This window comes from Loa loa (assembly GCF_000183805.2).
Source record: "Loa loa unplaced genomic scaffold supercont3.51, whole genome shotgun sequence".
Classification (NCBI taxonomy): domain Eukaryota; kingdom Metazoa; phylum Nematoda; class Chromadorea; order Rhabditida; family Onchocercidae; genus Loa; species Loa loa.
In genome coordinates, this window is record NW_018108231.1 from 76,694 (window position 1) to 95,028 (window position 18,335).

At 30.4% G+C, this 18,335-nt stretch overlaps 3 protein-coding genes across 3 annotated transcripts in view; all 3 read left to right on the forward strand.

The window, feature by feature from the left end:
- Positions 1 to 119: 119 nt before the first annotated feature.
- On the forward strand, positions 120 to 4,635 carry LOAG_06162 (hypothetical protein; the record flags this gene model as incomplete). The annotated part of the gene is made up of 8 exons (XM_003141698.1): positions 120 to 207; positions 1,894 to 1,979; positions 2,230 to 2,338; positions 3,873 to 3,966; positions 4,039 to 4,103; positions 4,200 to 4,295; positions 4,455 to 4,490; positions 4,606 to 4,635. Coding segments are annotated over 8 exons (604 nt in total), but the record flags the coding sequence as incomplete, so codon positions are not given.
- The window catches only part of LOAG_17230 (transcription factor RFX3), a 26,470-nt gene continuing 12,580 nt past the window's right edge, over positions 4,446 to 18,335 (forward strand). The window contains exons 1-5 of the mRNA XM_020449891.1: positions 4,446 to 4,855; positions 5,627 to 5,722; positions 6,577 to 6,694; positions 8,078 to 8,186; positions 16,134 to 16,302. Coding sequence (XP_020306520.1) covers positions 6,611 to 6,694; positions 8,078 to 8,186; positions 16,134 to 16,302 — 362 coding nt within the window. The 5' untranslated portion in view covers positions 4,446 to 4,855; positions 5,627 to 5,722; positions 6,577 to 6,610. The remainder of the gene's footprint in view (positions 4,856 to 5,626; positions 5,723 to 6,576; positions 6,695 to 8,077; positions 8,187 to 16,133; positions 16,303 to 18,335) is intronic.
- On the forward strand, positions 4,928 to 5,272 carry LOAG_17231 (hypothetical protein; the record flags this gene model as incomplete). Its single annotated transcript, XM_003141699.2, has 1 exon — positions 4,928 to 5,272. One exon carries the CDS (start codon positions 4,928 to 4,930, stop codon positions 5,270 to 5,272), a length of 345 nt encoding a protein of 114 aa, XP_003141747.1.

Below are 18,335 nucleotides of genomic sequence, written 5' to 3' on the forward strand. Positions count from 1 at the left end.
GGTAAATGGGATGCGATAAACCTTTTTTTTTTTTTCCAAGCACTAAACAAATAATTAATTAATGTTCCGAGAAGAGTATTGTTTTACTTTATTTTAACAGATTTTGAAAAGGTTTTTAGAAGTGAAAATCAATTTTTCATGGATGAACTGACGATTAGCATATTATCAGTGCATTTTAAATATACTAAAGCTACAAAGAATGTGTTGGTAAAATTTTGAAATTCAAATTTCAGTAAAATGTATATCATTAATAAGTTGAAATTCTTAATATTAGTAATCAAATACTAGCGTAGTATTATCAGCGTAGATTTATTGATGCGTAGTTAATTGTAGATAAGGATGTATATGTTAAACTAGATAAGTGATTAATTTTGATAAGAAAAGAAAATGGTATGATTTAAAATTTAGGAATAAATCATATTTATTTACATTTTTGATATGAGAACTGGAAAGAATATAAGTTTGGATCAAAATTACAAAAAGTGACACATAAAAAGAAATAGTAATACCATGGTACCTTAATTGAGGTAAGAATATAATCTAATACTAGTATTTACTCATATGTATGTGAAATTAAAAAAAGTACAAAACAAGATTGAAAGATTTTCTTTTGGAACTTTTAAATATCAATCACTTCATATTTCTCATTTTATTTATTCAAAAAATTTGAATTTTATAAAAATAATATGTTAAAAATTATGCATTGTACTGCAAGATAGAAATTGAGAATAATTTCTATGAAATTTAACTTTAACTCATTTAGAGTTTATTGATCGTATTTGCTTTTTAATTGATTTGCTGAATGTTTCAAGATTTCCTGCAACTAATTACGGTATACATTTACATTTCACAAATAATTTGTGAAGTGTTAAAATTAAAGTAACAGATAAATTGTAATTTCCATTAGTACACTTATTAGTAGCACTTTATGTTGCGATTTAATTAATTAATAAAAATTAAAAAATTAAAGAAAATAAAATAAAAATTTTCAGCTAATTAACTTGCTCTAATTAATTTGCAGCAAATCTTATGACAGTTAAGTCGTTGACAAATATACGGATAGGTGGACAATAGCGCAATTTGTGTATTGCATTATTCGAACATAAATAAATTACTGGAAGGAGTAAAAGCATTTGAAAAATTGAGAAATCTTAGTCAAATCATCGATATAAGACGTCCAACTGACGTGTGATACGTAATTAATTACATGAAATTTTCTAATTGAGGTGTGATACGTAATTAATTACATGAAATTTTCTAATTGAGGTGTGATACGTAACCATTTATGTGAAATTTTAAAATATGTTATTTGTTAAATAGTAACAAAAATAAGATGAAATGATATTATGCTGAAATGTTTAAATTTAATTATGCTATTTTTTACTCATTTTTGCTTATCTATTAGCAACAATTGTGATATAATTGAAAAATGTATGAAGTATGTACTGAAATATTACTCTAAAATAGTAAAATATTACTCTTAAGAGTAATAAATATTACTTGCAATAGGCTAAAATTGTCATTTGTCATTTTTGTATTGTCAACAAAAAGGTTTGTGGTTGTGTAAACAAAAAATGTGTTGCATTTGTTGGCTTTTTTTTCGCACAAAAGAACCAAAAGTATGTCGAAAATGTGGCGAAAAAGTACTTTCTATTCTATTCTTTTTCAATTGTAAACAAAAAAAAAGAAAAAATTTGTAAATAAAAAGGAAAAAAAACTTACATGGCATATGTATTTGTCGTTCAATTTTTCAACTTTTCTTCCTTATTGATTCTATCTTTCTTATTGTCTTAAAATAATAGCAATAGTATTTGTTAGTTAAATGATAATAATACAATAAGGTTAGCTATAACATTAAGGCTAAAATATAGTTCAGCAATAAATAATATTTAGGTGGTGCAAATGCGATTCACCAAACTTGGCTTTTTAATTTGCATCGGTGGTTCACTTTACTGTTGCATTGGATTTTGTTGTCTATTGTTAGCAAACTTTCCTTTTTTTTTTTTTTTTTTTGATGCTAATAATGTTTGCTACTTTTTAAATTCGCTAAATTTTAAAGATCTATGCGAATATTTCTTCATCACAAAGGATGAAATGGTAGTGAAGAAAACTGGCTTAGAGAAGAAAAAGCCTATCTTTAAAAAGGTTAATTAAGATGAGATGGAGAAAAGAAAAAAAAATCCTATTGGATAGTTATATCAGTTACAATTTGATTATTTTTTTTTTTAGTTTGCTAAGACAGAGGCATTGTCCACTTTGTTATAAAAAGGATTTCGAGAAAGTTGCTCGAGTTCGAAGACGAATTCAATGCTTAGTTGATGATAAATCTGAACTGTATGTTAATTTCATTGAAATTTTTCTGAAATTAATTTAACAATGATTTGCTTTACATCTAAATTATAAAATGATATCATTTTCCTGTTGATACGATCTGTTGAAGATAATTTCCATATTTACAATAGGGTTATTATCTAAATTATTGAACAAATTGTGATAAGCATCATTGTAAATTTAAATTTTGGTATACTTTAATCAGAAATAAAATTCAATTCGAAAATTTTTTTCTAAATTTCATATTTTATTCAAGCATTTAATTTAGCCTTAATCATTTTGACATCAACAATTTATGGTCAATTCAACTTCATAAACATCCATTGATTATTTAAAAAGTTTTGTCGCATTTTTCAGCATAAATGAACAACAAGATGCTCTCATTCATAGCGCTATTAATTGATATTCTAAATGATTGTAGTTGAAGACGAAATTTTTATTTAAAATTAAAATTTTAATTTTACATTCCTTTGAAAATTTGTATCGAAAACGCCTGCATAAATGCGTTATATAATCATTATTTGTCAAACTGTGATTAATTCATTGATAATTTGTTTAAATATAAATAAATGAAATTTTCGTGCTATTTTAAAACGTTTGAAGCGTAAATTTGATTAATCATAATGCACCATACATTTATATTAGCTAATACATGATGAATGATTTTGAAATATCCATATATAAAATTCAGAAAATGAAACAAAGTTGACGAAATATTATCCTTCATTTATCTTTTGTTCATTTAATCCATTTCAATCGATTTCCACAGTATTCTATATTTCATCCTAAGTATGATAGAATTTATATGTGGGAACCCTTTATGATCTAGATTGTACTAAATTGAAAATTTGTAATTACTAAAATTCACAGTTCGAATTAATTGAATTCCACCTTTCCTAAAATTAAAATCATTTTCGTTTTTTCCTGAGGCCAATTAGAAGATTGGTATAAAAATTCTCGTAATTTAAACAGCATGTTATTACAAAATGTTTTGTAAATCTTAAATGAAAAGTGAAGCTTTTTTTTTTACAATTTTAAAATTCAAAGCAATTTACAATTTGTTGAACTGAAGTTGATTGGATCTTTAACTTTTTTATGCCTGAAATTGAAGAGTTCGATTTTAAAATTTAAGTGGTTTAAACATTCAAAAAATTAAAATTGATTTCTGAAATTTTTCGAAATCAGCAAAGTTCTTGAAAGCTTATTTTTTCAAACTTCCAAACAACGACAACACTTTTCAGTGGCCAGAAGTTTATCCAGGAAGAATGACAACCTGAATAAACTAATCGTCTTCTGTCATCTCAATGATATGAACATCCATCCATCGATCCACAGAGAGGTAATCGATCTTTATAAAAAAAAAAATTCAAAATCCCGCTTGTATGAATTTAACGGGCCAAGTTGCGGCTCTGAGTGTTTGGCCTGTAACTTTTTTGAAGCAAGAAATTTGATGGAAAGGGAATTCCTTTTGGTTTTGAGACGGTTTGTGAGGTTTGTGGAGTTATTGATTTTTGTTATTTGATGATTTTATGATTTCACAGGTCACAGGTCAAACATCCTATACGGATATACTGGACCTGAATGTATATTATCGATTAGTGAATATCCTAAACGTTTGTACGGAAAATCACGCAAGTAAATGTTCTGGACATTTACGTAAAAAGTTGTTACCTAGTTGACATTCGGATTAAAATTACTGAAATTAAGCGCTGAATGTGACAAATGAGTATTCGAAAAATTACGTTGAAAGAGCAGAAACAGCAACAGCTATAGTGTAAAATAGATATTTCGTGATTTTTGTTCTGCATTTCTGTTCTATTTTTACTTTGGAGACATTTTAAAACTAAATTTTTAGTTTCAATTTTCAGCTATTTATGACAGCTAGAACAATATCGGATTTTATCACATATTTACTAATATATTACAAAGATATATGCATTGAATGGATTACAATGCCACTTTGGGTAAGCTCTCTTTTTGTCCATAAATTTCTTTTTTTTCCTTTTCCATGTTACTGTAATATTTGGTAGAGATATACTCCATAAATGTGTTACTATCATCTATTTAATTTGCGTAGCATCTATACGTTTCACATTGAATCCATATATCTTATACTATATCAGCCGCTCGTGTACATTCACATATTAACCTATGGACACGTAAGTAAATCTTCCGTTACCAGATCACAGATAGGCCTTTCGAAAGTGTCTATATCTTTGCGTGCCAGTTTAGAATTCCCTAATTCTAATTCATTTCTTTTCTTAAATTGTTTAGAAAAAAAAGGATGGTAGGAAGTTAAGGTAATTGTCCTCTTTTTCGACTGGATGAAGTAAAGGATTCTTTTGCTGCCGTGCCAATAAAGCTACTGTCAAGTGAAATATAACAAAAAAAGGTAAAGAGAGGAGAAAATAGACTTACTTCTTTTTTTCTTTTCAATTTCAACTTGGTTGTGGATGGAAGAGTACCATGAAACACGGCTATCAGCTGGTTGCTCCAGGCAACGAACCATTTAAGGCTTTTCAAGGTACTGCTTTTTGTTATCCAATGAAACAGCAGCGATTGCTAACCAAAGCTTTTCAATGAATCCATAGAGATTATGCTGCACATGTGTATGCTTGTGTGTATATACCTGTTTATATATGTATGCATATACATATATACATATATATACATATATATATATATATATACATGTACATATATATGTTATATATATATATATACATGTATATATATATACATGTATATATATATATACATATATATATATATATGTATACATGTATTATTTCAAGTCACTGCTTTTCGCCTTCGTTACCGTTTCTATGACCATATATTATTTAATTTATTGGCAAGTAATATGTTTGTTGCCATCGGTTGCAGCAATGACATTTATACATTTTATCTGAAAAGCAGAGAAAAAAGAACGAAGAAATTGTAAGGTCAGACTAGCAGATTCAGAAAATATAAAATATTGCAAAAAAAAGAAAAAAAAACCAAGTGATGAGCTTATTATTGAAATAACGTTAAAAGAGAAAAATCCCGACATAATATTTCTCCTTTGTATTATTTTATTGCTGCATATGCAAGACCAATTGGTTATATGCTGAACGATCTGACTTTAACATTCGAGACTTTTTAGTGTTTGATATTAGTTTAGAAAAATATCAAATTCTTTCAAATTTGTTATTTCGATCACCTCTTATATTTAATCATTAATTATTTATCAGGGTTATATATTCGTAATATCAAAGTTTAGGATTTACATCTTTCTTCAATCCTACAAAAGTTGCAGGTAATGGAGGATGGGCTGAAACACTCTTTAGAAATTCGAAGGCTCGGATTTATCGGATCTGAATGCCTCTTTGTGACTCACTTAGCTTAAAAATAAGTAAGTTGATATAAACAATAAAAGCCCAATAATTTCCAAGCCTCGCTAATTGTGGATAGCCAAAGGAAGGGAAAGGCTGAAACTAAATCAGTTTTTGAAAAAGTATTTGAGGTTTTTCTGCGCATGTCTTGAATGCACTGGATAAAATTTGCTTGGCATAAAATAGTATTCGCGCAATATGGAATGAAGCTTGCATAACCCCTAATGGAATTTGCGTAACATGATTTATTGTAACTTATAAAGCTCAGTTTTAAGGCAACTATTCGGAAGTTCAGTTAGTTTTAGAATGCTCAAGAAATTGTTTCTCTGTTTTTCTTTGCTTACTCGTAATTTCACATAATGTTTTTAATTTCTTGTTTGTGCATTTTCAGCTGCATGTAATTCAGCACTTGTTATTGTTTACGTGTTCTATTTTCTTTGCAAAAGAAAGGGAGGGAATGGAAAAAGAAGAATTACAATTTATTTTCACGCATTCCTTCTATATCTGTATACAAGCACTTATTCGTAATAGGCGCTCATAATAACTGTGGAAATATCATAAATATGTCAAGAGTATGTATAATAAGATTATCGAGAACTTCTACTGTATTTGATCTAACACAGGTCTGCAGTGATTTTCGATCATTTTTGCATTACAAGATTTGGCGTTTGACTCTTACATGTCTTGATGATACTGCAATGAGAAAGATGGTTGATTAATGAAATGAGCAGATAAGATATATTTCCGAGCTTTACTTATGCCCATTCCATTGTTTCTTCATTTATTTCTACCAACTCTTGACTCCACTCTCTAAATTCACTGTTAAGGGGATGAATATATTTCCATATTATTATTACTTTTAAACATTTTTCAGATTGTTTTGTCATTCTAACACAGAGTGACCCAATATGCCCAGCAAAAGTGTGTCGGCGTCGATGACTACTATACCTTCGACATCAGGCAGCACCGAGCCGGCAACATCACCGCAACCTGTAATTTATTTCTTACACTTACTTTCACCTTTTGTCGTAAATCATATTTGGTTTTTCAAAAATCCTTCAGTTTAAAAGATTCAGAATGCCACCAAATACTTGGAACTAGCTTGATAATTGAATTTTTATAATTGCGAGAAGTCCAGTACAAAATCGAATTGTGATCGAACTTTATAGTTAAATAGTTGATTAAACAGTTGTAATCCCAATAGCTATCACAATAAACAAGTGGTGTTTAGCAAGTCCAGTATTGTAGCATGATGTGAGAGAAAGTGTTTAGATATCTTGCTTTCTTCATCTTTGTTGTTTAGATTATAATTAAAGCTCTTTAATAGTTAATGAAGAAAGATCAGTTGCGTTCTAGGCTTAAGTTGGCAGTATTACTTTCTAATAATTGGATTTATGGAACTAAAATAAAAGAATTGCAGTCTAATAATTTAACTTGATTGTAGTCGAGTAACCGAAAGTTCGTAATGGAATTCAAATTAAGCAACAGCACTTCCACCTTATTGTTCATTAATGTCCACATTTGTTTAATCCGTTTACTCGTCTTACAGTTATATTTTTGTAAATAATAATATTAGGATATGTATGAATTCCTTGTAAAATTAACTAGTGAATAGGATGAATTTTTATAAAAATAATTTGTAATAGATTCTATAAATAAAATAGGTTAAAGTAATGAATAAGGCATAAAGATTGCTCATATCATTAAACAATGAATATCTCCTAAAAATCGTATAAGGATTATAGGAGTTGCTTTTGCATTAGAAATTATAGCGCTTCTGAACAAGTACAGGATATCAAAAGTTTGGATCGCCTTAATACTGTCTTATGCAATAGCTGATTTGACAGAACAATTTGATAAAATTTGACAAAAGTTCGATTCGTGCAGAATGTTTTCTGATGTCCACTCTTTCCTACTCTACTTTTGTTGATAAAAAATAAACTGGATTAGCTGTAGCTATTCAGGTCTCTTTTCTGAGCTGAAACGCTTATCTTTATCCCGCACGGCACTTTTTTTTTCCTGACGAATTGGAAAAAAAGAAAGTAACAATCGGATGATCGAGTTTTCTGATGAAGCAATGAAATATACTTTTTCTTGAACTTTCGGAATTTCCCCTGTAATTATCATAGCACAGGTGGTTTCCTTGAACTTTCAAATAAAGGAAGTCAGAAAAAAAAGTGGATCATTGGATTATCATAATTCATAACAACTATTAGGAATAACTTATCAGGATTCAATTCATAGAATAGTGAAATCACCAAGGCAAGTTTGAGACTTAAAATGAAATAAATTTTGGTATTTGAAACGGGAAAAAATATCGGAAAGCAGAGAATTGTGATTTTTATCGAAATTTAGAATTAACTCTTTTAATTTAGAAAAAGGCACAAGTGATATTTTTGCAACGATCACCAAAGTTGATTATTAGCCGTAATGGTGGTGAAACGGTACAGCATTTCATCCTCACTCAGCAACCGATAGTTAATGGTAAATTTCTATTATTTTCCTTTTTTATTTTTATATATTTCTGTTCTTTCGAGTATTATTTTTATAGATTACGGGATAAGTAGATCCATTATGCGTCGGAAGCGCAAACTAAAATTCATTAAATCATTACTTTTTTTAATACGAATACTAACTGTCTTTATAATTTGTAATTTTTCTAATATTAAAAATACTTTTCTAATATTAAAATATTTTTTTTCTAGTATTAAAAATAATTTCTAATATTAAAAATAATATTAAAATTTTTCTAATATTAAAAAAATGCGATTGAGTGGTTATAGTAGCTATAAAGACCAGTTTTAGACAATGATAAATTGAAGATTATTCCCATATCAAATGAAAGCTAAGTAAGCCAAAATTGGTAATAATAGTACCCTAATAATCCTCACGAAATATATTTCAAAAGCCTTGAAAGCGGTGAGAGGTTGTACTGATAGTTCGAGTCCTCATTATTTATTTAGTGCAGAAATAGAGATATATTTGTTTTCGATAATTATTAATTGAAAGTAAGAAAAATAGAAACAAAATTCAAATATAAGATAGTATGAAGAAGCACTGTTGCTTAGAAAAGAAAAGAAGTGGCGACATTCAGGCGCGGGACCATCAATCACGAGTTTTTAGAGGAGGGGTAGTCCATGAGAGATGAATCGAAAGGAGCAGGTGCATGTTGCAAATTTATATGTATAAATATAAATTATAATTGGAAGTTAATCATCAAAATAAGCAGCTCGAAAAGCCAATCCTATTTTATCTCGTATTTTTTCTTTATTCGCGGATCCTATTTCCAGTAACACAATAACAACATATGTTCATATATATATATATATATTTACTTGTATTCTCATGTACGGTTGTTCATCCGCGAATTCAATTTACGAAAAATCATGACGTTTTTATATTTAATTAAAATTGAAAGCTGGGAATTCATAATAAAACTCTTATTTTCTTATCCAGATTATTTATAGATCTTCACTGTTGACTACGGGAAATATGATATTTGCATGTTATTTCATATTTCTTTTAAAAAACATTCACTATTTTGTGAGCAGTGATGAAATTAGAAAAGCAATTCAGTGAAAATTTTATTAGAATTATCATTAAGTCATATTAAATTGCTGCTTTATTAACAATGGTACGATTTGAGATACAAAGTCTCATATCGCATTGCAAAGTTCACAGCGTAAGAACTTTTGAAGATGATTTACTTTATTATGGAGAGGTGTGAGATGAGCAGTTAATGAAATTAACCAACTATTAGTTAAAAAAAAAATGCATGAACCCGTGAAAAGTGTTATACATCTTCTAGTTACCTTTAGTGTTTTCCAAAATTTGGGAACACTCTTTGCAAATATTCACCGATCGGCAATTTATCTACAGCTGGTCAGTGGTCAGTCGTCTCATGAATTATTATTGCATGCATTAGATTTTTTTTAAGAGTTTTTTTTTCCCTTTGAATTCACATTAGAGACATAGTAAGTTTAAGAAGATTAGTGAATCCCTTGATCAGTACTGTATTCACATATGTACATGCAACTAATTGAAGTTAAACATCTTTATAATATCAAGCAGTAAATATTCCATACTTGCTTTATGATATACCAAAGAATAAGCGGGATTTGAAGCAATAATTTACTTGTTCCCGTCAGCTCTCAATGTGAACTTTGTTCCGATTGGATATGGAAATTAACCTATTCAGAAAGTAACCGATTCTTTTTTTTTCCCCAAAATCTGGGTTATCGTAATTTTCAAAGACGTGTGCCTTTAGAAATGAGGATGATTGATATTAAAAAAAAAAAATAGGGTATTAAGTGGTATAGCTTTACCTTAAAACGAATTAAATGAAGAAGGAAAGGAAGAAGAGAAAGTAGATTGGCCTTTGAGGCTTTGTTATGACCATTTAGTATGATATATAATACCTGATATCCCGCATTCAAAATAAGATCCACCTCGTTAGGCCTATTTTATAAAGAAAATGCTTTATCTCTGGACAATTTCCCAAATATTTCAAACAAAGAAAAAAGGTAGAAAAGAGGGAAGACTAGCATCGGGATGATTGTTATTAGTCCTTTCGTTTCATTTGTCATTTCCATTTCCTCAATTTCTTTTCGATCCGAAAAGTCGGGCCTTGATTTTGATTGTCCATCATTGTCTTCAGCATCACTACACTTACTACTTCTGGCTTCAAATCTTTGCGAATGAATTTCTACCAGCGTTCTCTGTTTGGGTTGCCGCCATTTCATACAACTCGGTTCCCATGTTGTAAGTATTCTAGACTTATTTCTGCAGAAACTACACTTTCTTCCTGAAATAAGTGATTGAAGTTTGAAACATAATTTCATCTGAATGAATGGATTAAAATTTGAATTGTTGATAATATGGACTTTCCCCGGATGTTGATACTGTTGGGACAGTGTCCGTCATGCAGCTGCACCAATATTGCTATCACCAATTGAATCCTACTCTAAGTTAGAAATAGTTTAATTCTTTGTAAAGATACCGTATTTTTTCAGATAAATAGCAGAAAATTTAGATTTCTAAGAGAAGTTTATTAAACTTAGAAAAAGAACATTGCAGCTGAATTTTCTTCATCATTCAACTGCAGTACCAATAATAAGTTAAAATCTATCACATTTCCATTTTTACTAGGCAGATTAAACCTAGGGATTAAATAGATTCGAAAAGCTCCAATAACACCAATGTTTATTCTTGACACTTAGCGCCAAATATTTTACCTTCTTATCTTCACTGATCACTTTCACGAAAAATTTTTTGACTGAGCTGTATTTCCACCTTGTACGTCACTGCAAAAGTAATTTGTAAAGTTTAAAAAGTTGAACAACATAATGCAAAAAACGAATAATATATGATTTAAAATTAATGAACTGTAAGGAAGATAATACTTTTTTAAAATTGATGAACCGTGAAAAAGGTTATACATTATACAGTCGCTTCACTGACTTCGAGAGCTAAGTAAATTAGTGAGCTCAAGCTATGAGAAAATAACTGTTCCTCATCTTTGGCGGAAATTTTGACGTCATCAAAATATGGCGTAATTGTGAAGAAGGCTTAGAGTCAGAAAAACTACAGAACGTTTAATCCTTGTTCTCCTCACTCTACATACAGTGAAATAGAGAAAAAAAATCTAGTCTTGCAAATATCTTAATTTTTCTCATAGACATAAAATAAAATGATAGAAAGTTGCACTTTTTCATACTTTCCCTTTTTTTTCTCTATGAAAAAAACAACTGATTATGCCTTTTTTCCTTAGCATTTTTTTTATCTAATTATTGAAATAAGCATTTTCAATTATATGCATTGAAGAAGGTAATTATTATTATATAATCACGAAATCTTTTTTCCCCAGTTCATTCAGAAGATAATGTAATATGCAGTGGTAAATAGTGGAAATAAGGTTTAAATCCTATTCGGGAATTTTATTTGAAATATGAGGTGAAATTTCTATCGGTGTTTACTTGTACATTCCCGGACAAGATGTATATTTCCTATAACTTCAAGTAAAAAAGATTGTAGGCTTTTGGTTATTTGGTTTGATTATTAGATGGTAGTGCGGCAATGGTTACATTAAATTATGGAATTGGAATAAATCGATTTGTGAATTGGTCATATGTTGTTAATTAATATTGATATCACATATGATATCATTTCAGGTAAGGGAGAAGTGAAAAAGATTGATGAAAAGAGTGAAAAAGTGAGGAAGACAGAAAAAGGGTAAATGTCATCCAAGCATGTATAGGCTTTCAGATATACCGTAGACGATGAGATGGATATGTCTTAATGTTTCTGCTATTCGGAAGTATCCTGCTAATATCTCCTCTTCATCGCTCTTTCCCTTTTTCTTCATATATATATTTCTGTGTCTTGGCCAATATACTGCTTGCTTGTTTGCCTTGGCTTAAATTGATTTCGTAATGTTTTCATTCATTCATTTGTTCGTTCACAATCACTGCAACTGCTAACATCGTGTACCATTGGTTAATGCTTAAAGGCTATAGCTTGAGAGTATATCCACTGATCATGCTAGCCTACTGTTCATCTAAAGTTTGACTAACAAAGATAATGCAGCGGTAGAACATCTTCATCTTCCTTATAGTTTATATGTGAGATTTCTTCCAGTTTTGAGTGAACTAACAACAGAAATTGTTTTGTTTTTCTTTTGGTTTTTTTTTCCTTTTGGATTTCGTTTTTTTTTTTACTTTTACTTATTCATTTGTCTGTTGCTGTGTGCCTGATGCTTAGTATGTTCCTATCATTCAATTTATCTTCAATTATAAGCGATAGAATAATTTATTGAATCGTGTTATTTAGAGCTTAAGCTTGAAATACCTTATTAAGATAGCTTCAGTTTTATTTCTAAATGGTTTTTTTCACTGTTGTCTACTTAAAGCTCGCATTCATTATTAAATGCTACTACTCTCTGTAAAGGTCTTTTTAGCCTTATTATCATCTAGATCATCTCTCAGTCTTTTGATTACAACTTATGATTGCTGTTTCTCCGATGATATTGTAGTTGGTAAGTACGATATTTTTATGTCCTGAAAGCGGAAATTTTATAAATAGTTGGAAGATTCTGGACCATTTTTCATCGTTTTCAAAAATCACATTTCCTACTCTTTCATTTAAAAACTGGCACAAATTGGAAGAAAAGGATCAAAATAGAGGATGACTGAGATACAATAAGTGAAAGTATGATGCGATTTCTCCGCCATGATTTTTTGGAAATGATTTCTGAAAGATGTGTTTCAGGTTATCATCAGGATGTTCATGAACTCCGGTAGGTTTGAATTGATTTCATACTATCGTTTGAAATTTCGTAATAATAAAATGTACAGAAGCAGTAGTCTGTAACTGTTGAAGTCCTAGAACCTGTTCTTATTGAAAAGAATTGAACTGATAGCTGAAAATTTTTGTGTGTGCTGCTTGAACTTATTAGATCTACCCTCTTATGGCGCTGAGTCATAGTAACAACAAAAATTTTGATCTGTAAAAGCTCAACAATGATTGAAAGAGAGTGGTGAAGGTTCCTTGCTCGTTTTGTTAGTTTAAGGTTATTTTAGATCATTCGAAATAGATGAATAAAGTCCCAGTGTAGCTCGTATTCGGTTTCTAACTAATTCCGTATGCTTTATTATGGTTATTGCTAATACTACAGTTAATATTAATGTCTATATCCATATATATATATATATATATAAGTGCTTATGTGATGTGCATGTTTGTGTCGGACTGCTCACGAAGTAATTAAAGTGCTTTATGTGATGCTGATATGACTGGTAGATAGGGGAAGTTTATTAGCTTGGTCGTGGTGATTACTCTGACACCGATGAAGCCCATTAGCTCAGGTATCTATTACTGCATATGAGTTAGTGTGTGTGTGTGTGTGTGTGTGTGTGTGTGTGTGTGTATGTATGTATGTGTATGTGCTTTATATGGTTAGCGTATATGCTTACAGGGCTAAATATAATGTTGATAGTAATTATGTTGCTTTGTCCAATTAGTCCGATGTTTACGGATGATTTGAATCTGGATTTAGGGAAAAGCAGCAGTCATAATTAAGAGCGGAAGAGTAGTAAGGGCGGTAGAGGTGGAAGGTGGAGGAAGTTTATGCCACCAAAACATCTTCATCCTATCTGATTGGTTAGTGAAGCTGAAATGAGCAGACATCTTAGAAATACCATATGACGATTTTTCCGTTCAAGTCGTAGACATGAAAATGTATACTCAGTTGTTTGGATTATAAGTGAAAATGTAGTTAGTGTTAGAAACAAAGCTATTTCTGATTTTATCAGTTTTCCTGCCCACTGTGAGCATTATATGCGATTTATTACTTTTAAAAGAATAATGAAGCTGATAAGCATATTTACTTACAAACCCTAAAGGTTTGTAAAATTTGGGAGTTTAATAGGAAGAATGAGATTTTTCAAAATTGAGAATTATATCATGATGTATTTATTTTTGTATAGCAATTTGTTTAAGCCGCAATGTAGAATTGCAAAGTATCATAATGAAGAAATGGTAAAATGAGATGCTAAATAACCCGTGATATTGTCGAACTAAGTTATCAGTCTTTGCCACAAATTAGCTACAAAATCAGACGCTGATGTTAAATAAGTGGGGTAAGGTTTAGTTGCCGGTGATATTGAATAACTTGGAAAAGTTTAGTTCCGGAGATGTAGTTAGTAACCTCCTATGTTATTCTTAATTTACATACTGGAGCTGAAATTTTGTCCTTTACTTGAATAGTTCAGTGTTGTTGTCTTACCCTTACTTTATTCATATATTGTAGTTGCTCCATCTACTTTAACTTTATTGGCAATTCAACTAAAAAAACTCGTTGATTTTTGGATATTTAATGATAATGCAAGAATATTATTTAAAAAAAAAGAAAGGAATTTCGCAAATGTTTTTATTGCCTCTTATCACAGATGCCATTCATCCATTATCATTAATTTCTATTGAGCTTATCTTAAAATTATTTGTTTGGTTTTTTCTTTTTTGCTCCACTAATTTTTTTAAGTTTTTTGTTTACATCACTTAATTTACTTACATGATATAATTTATCCTCAGCTGAAATCATTATGGGTTATGCTGCATTTGAGCTTAATGCTTGACCTGCTTAACCTTCTCTTATCCATATAATATTTCTTTTAGCTTACTGCATATGTTATGCCATAATTAAGTTTGGTTGTATAACATTCATGGAAATCGATTGCAATCGTACCGACACATAATTTACCTTTTAAAAAGGTAAAAAGAAAGGAAGGATATAAGCGTACTTGTTTTAAAAACAAATACGTTTATACCTTTCCTTCCTTTTCTGCTAGAAGATAATCGTACAGTCAACTTGTTCGGAAGATTCAATATTGATTTATCAATATAAAAATTAGATATTTTAGTATATTAAGTGGTTCTATAATTGTGTTTGCTCTACTCTGCATGCTTGTCAACTTTTCAAGTCATTTGATATTTACATATCGTATTAATTTTTTATTTTGTACTAATCCTTAGTTTAATACAAATTTACTACGAAAAATTTTCACTTGAAACGGCGAGAAGATAGAGTAGAAGCTATAAATTAGGTGGTTAATCTTTGACTTGTTCAAAAAAAAATGACACAAATGACCCTTTATTAATGAAGTAGTAATAGTCAATAACGACTAATAAAGTTCTCTTATTTTTTCTTTAATATTTTATTTTTTCTTTTCAAAGCATATGCTTTGAAAAACTGAACGAATACAAGCAGAGATATTCGACAGATTTTCTTAATTGCAAAACAGAACTCAGTGGGAATGGGTAGATTTATTTCGTTTCACGGTAGAGTTTCATGGGAAAAACTAATCAACATAGAAGCTTAAATGCGAGAAATGTTCGAGTCTTAACTGAGGAAAGTGCCGATTTGTCGTTTTATTGGTGATGGTCCCTTAATTTTAAGATTCCAACTTTAGTTATTAGCATGAAAAGAACCGTTGTATTTTAAGTATTCTAAAATATTTACAATGTAAGTAATTATTTGCATATCAAAGTTATTTCTTTGATTCATCATTCTGTAAAAGAAAAGTATAGATGGAAAAATTTTTTCCGGCTTGATTTCTTCTGGGCAAATAAGAGAGTTAGATGGATCTTGCGACTATTCAATTTGTAAAACAAAGAAACGACACAACAACATCAAAAGCCTGCAATTACCGCACTGTTTTTATTTTTGTCTGACACTTCGAATAGTTTAATGAAAGTACCTTACTCCAATACCATCATATAAATTGGAACTTAGTAAATTTATAGCTGGAAAAACAAGTTTGAATGTTGCCTGATTTTCTTATTAAGAATGACTTTTCTTACCATCGGACCAGTTATTCTACTTAGATGTCCCGAAAATTTGTCATGATTTTCAATTGAAAGGGATGATTATTTCAGTATCGGATTTCCGAGCAGCACCGACATCAACAGGAGTAGCAGGTTCAGCATCAAACGATACCGTAATCATTGGTACAAGTAGCGGCGCCACTGTTGATACCTTCCGTCAATCAGGAACTACTAGCACCAGCACCAGTCATCATCATCAACCATTGGATGATGAAGTAACGTATGTCACTAACAGTAACAGTTTAACTGTACCCGCAACAACAACAACTACACTTAAACCAACTACTGTAGCTGCAGCAACGGAAGTTGGCTTTTTGACAAGTGAAGCAGAGGGTACCTTGGACACGGTGGTAGTTCGGTCAAGTGATATCAGTGGTACTGACGAGTCACGACAGTTAAGCCTGATGGATGCCTATCCAGTAGGACAAGTGACATCAACGTACCTAAGTTCTTACGATATCAATGCATCGAAGCACCTAATGTGTTGTAGTTGTGTTGCACCATATTTTACCATTACGGTAAAGGTGACTTGCAGTTGGGAAGATGTATTATAACAGCAAGTGATGAGCAAAAAGATCAGGTTCAAAAATGGGACCTTTCCTGCTTAGCCCAAGACCGCAGGACATAGTCTTAAATTCCGAAACCTTTTCTCATCTTTTTATATCATCCAAGACATTATAATTTGTCGATACGCAGAAAATGTCCTATGAACCTTGTGCTCTACTTCCTATCCCACTGTTCTTCGATATCTCCCTTTTCTTTCTGTCTATCAGTTAGGTTTAACATCTTTGTTATCTAGATATTAGATATATGTTATCTAGATATCATATATATATATATATATTGAAATTTAATGATAGAATTTGATGCTGTAAAAAATTCTATTAGAAGCGAGTTTGGTAAGTTAATATAAACAAAACTGAGCATAATCGGTAGTTGAATAATGCTAAGTGGATGCTGTAAATGAAAAGTTGGAGAAGAGATATTATTTTCATTATTTTTAGAAGAGACATTATTTTTATGCTGGGATAATGAGGGGGCGGAAATAAGGTGAAATTAGAAAAAGGAATGATGCATGAGAAGAGGTAATTGTTTTGGGTGAGCTATTTGTACGACCTGTTATTAAATTTGGTTTTTTTTTGTTCAGATTTCTTGTATATTGGAAATGACATAAAATACAAAGATCAGATGGGTGATAAGAAATAGATGATAAGCTGAAAATTTAACGTACCATTAAAAGCTTGGGAGAATTCGGAGTTCGTCATTTCAGACTGATAATCTTTTTTTTAGACCATACGATGTTTCCTGTAAAAATTTTGATATGATCAATTTTTTGGAAAGAAGCAAATAGAAATGTACTACTGGTATTAGACAGTTATCTTATTGTGGAAGGTACCGTTTTTTTATAAATACATTTTAACGAATGTGTTAGTTGACAATTACTAGGTTTGGAATTTCAACTACTGATTTCCACTTTCCTTTTTTCTTTTAAACCGTTGAAAAAATATTGGCACATTTCAATGAGGAGAAAGTGATTTCTTTTTTTATTTGATAATACGTAATTGTTAGAGTCAATAGTAATTTGATGAAATGGATAACGTTCAAGTTTAAAATCATCGTTTAAGTTTAAAATCATTGTGAGGTACTCCGATGTTTTTTGTAATATGTTTTGCATTATAATGTCACAAAATCCTTTAATGATTATATCATCTAGCTACTTCTATCATCTATTAAAATATACAGTGAGTTTTTATCAATTTTAGGCTTTAAACATAGAATTATTCGACCATTTTTAATTTCCTAATGAGTGATTGCAAGAAGATAAAGGAAAAAGTGGGAAAGGTGATTATAGAGTTATTGTTTCAATTTCTTCATTTTTTGATAATTCCTAAATGTGATTCACAGTAAAAAGAAATGGTGCTAAGATATTAGAAATGATAGCGCTGATGGTGATGATGGTAACCGTCGTCAGTAGTGACATTGACAGAAATAGCGTTCCAAGGTTAGCTTGATCGGTTGAGATAGTTGGTTGTGATGGTTGTTGTTTAGCAACTGGAATGTATCCACCTAGAAACAAGGATGACGACCGAAGCTAAGGCAACGGAGTGTAAAGGCTTAAGCTTTAAGCTTTAACGAAGCATGTATCCTGTAATGTTATCGTGTTGATGATGGAATTTGAAAACAGTAGACAATAATGTCGATTTTCTAAAAGCGGTTGTAAACCGATGACAAGTGGGAGAAGGGAGAAAAGGG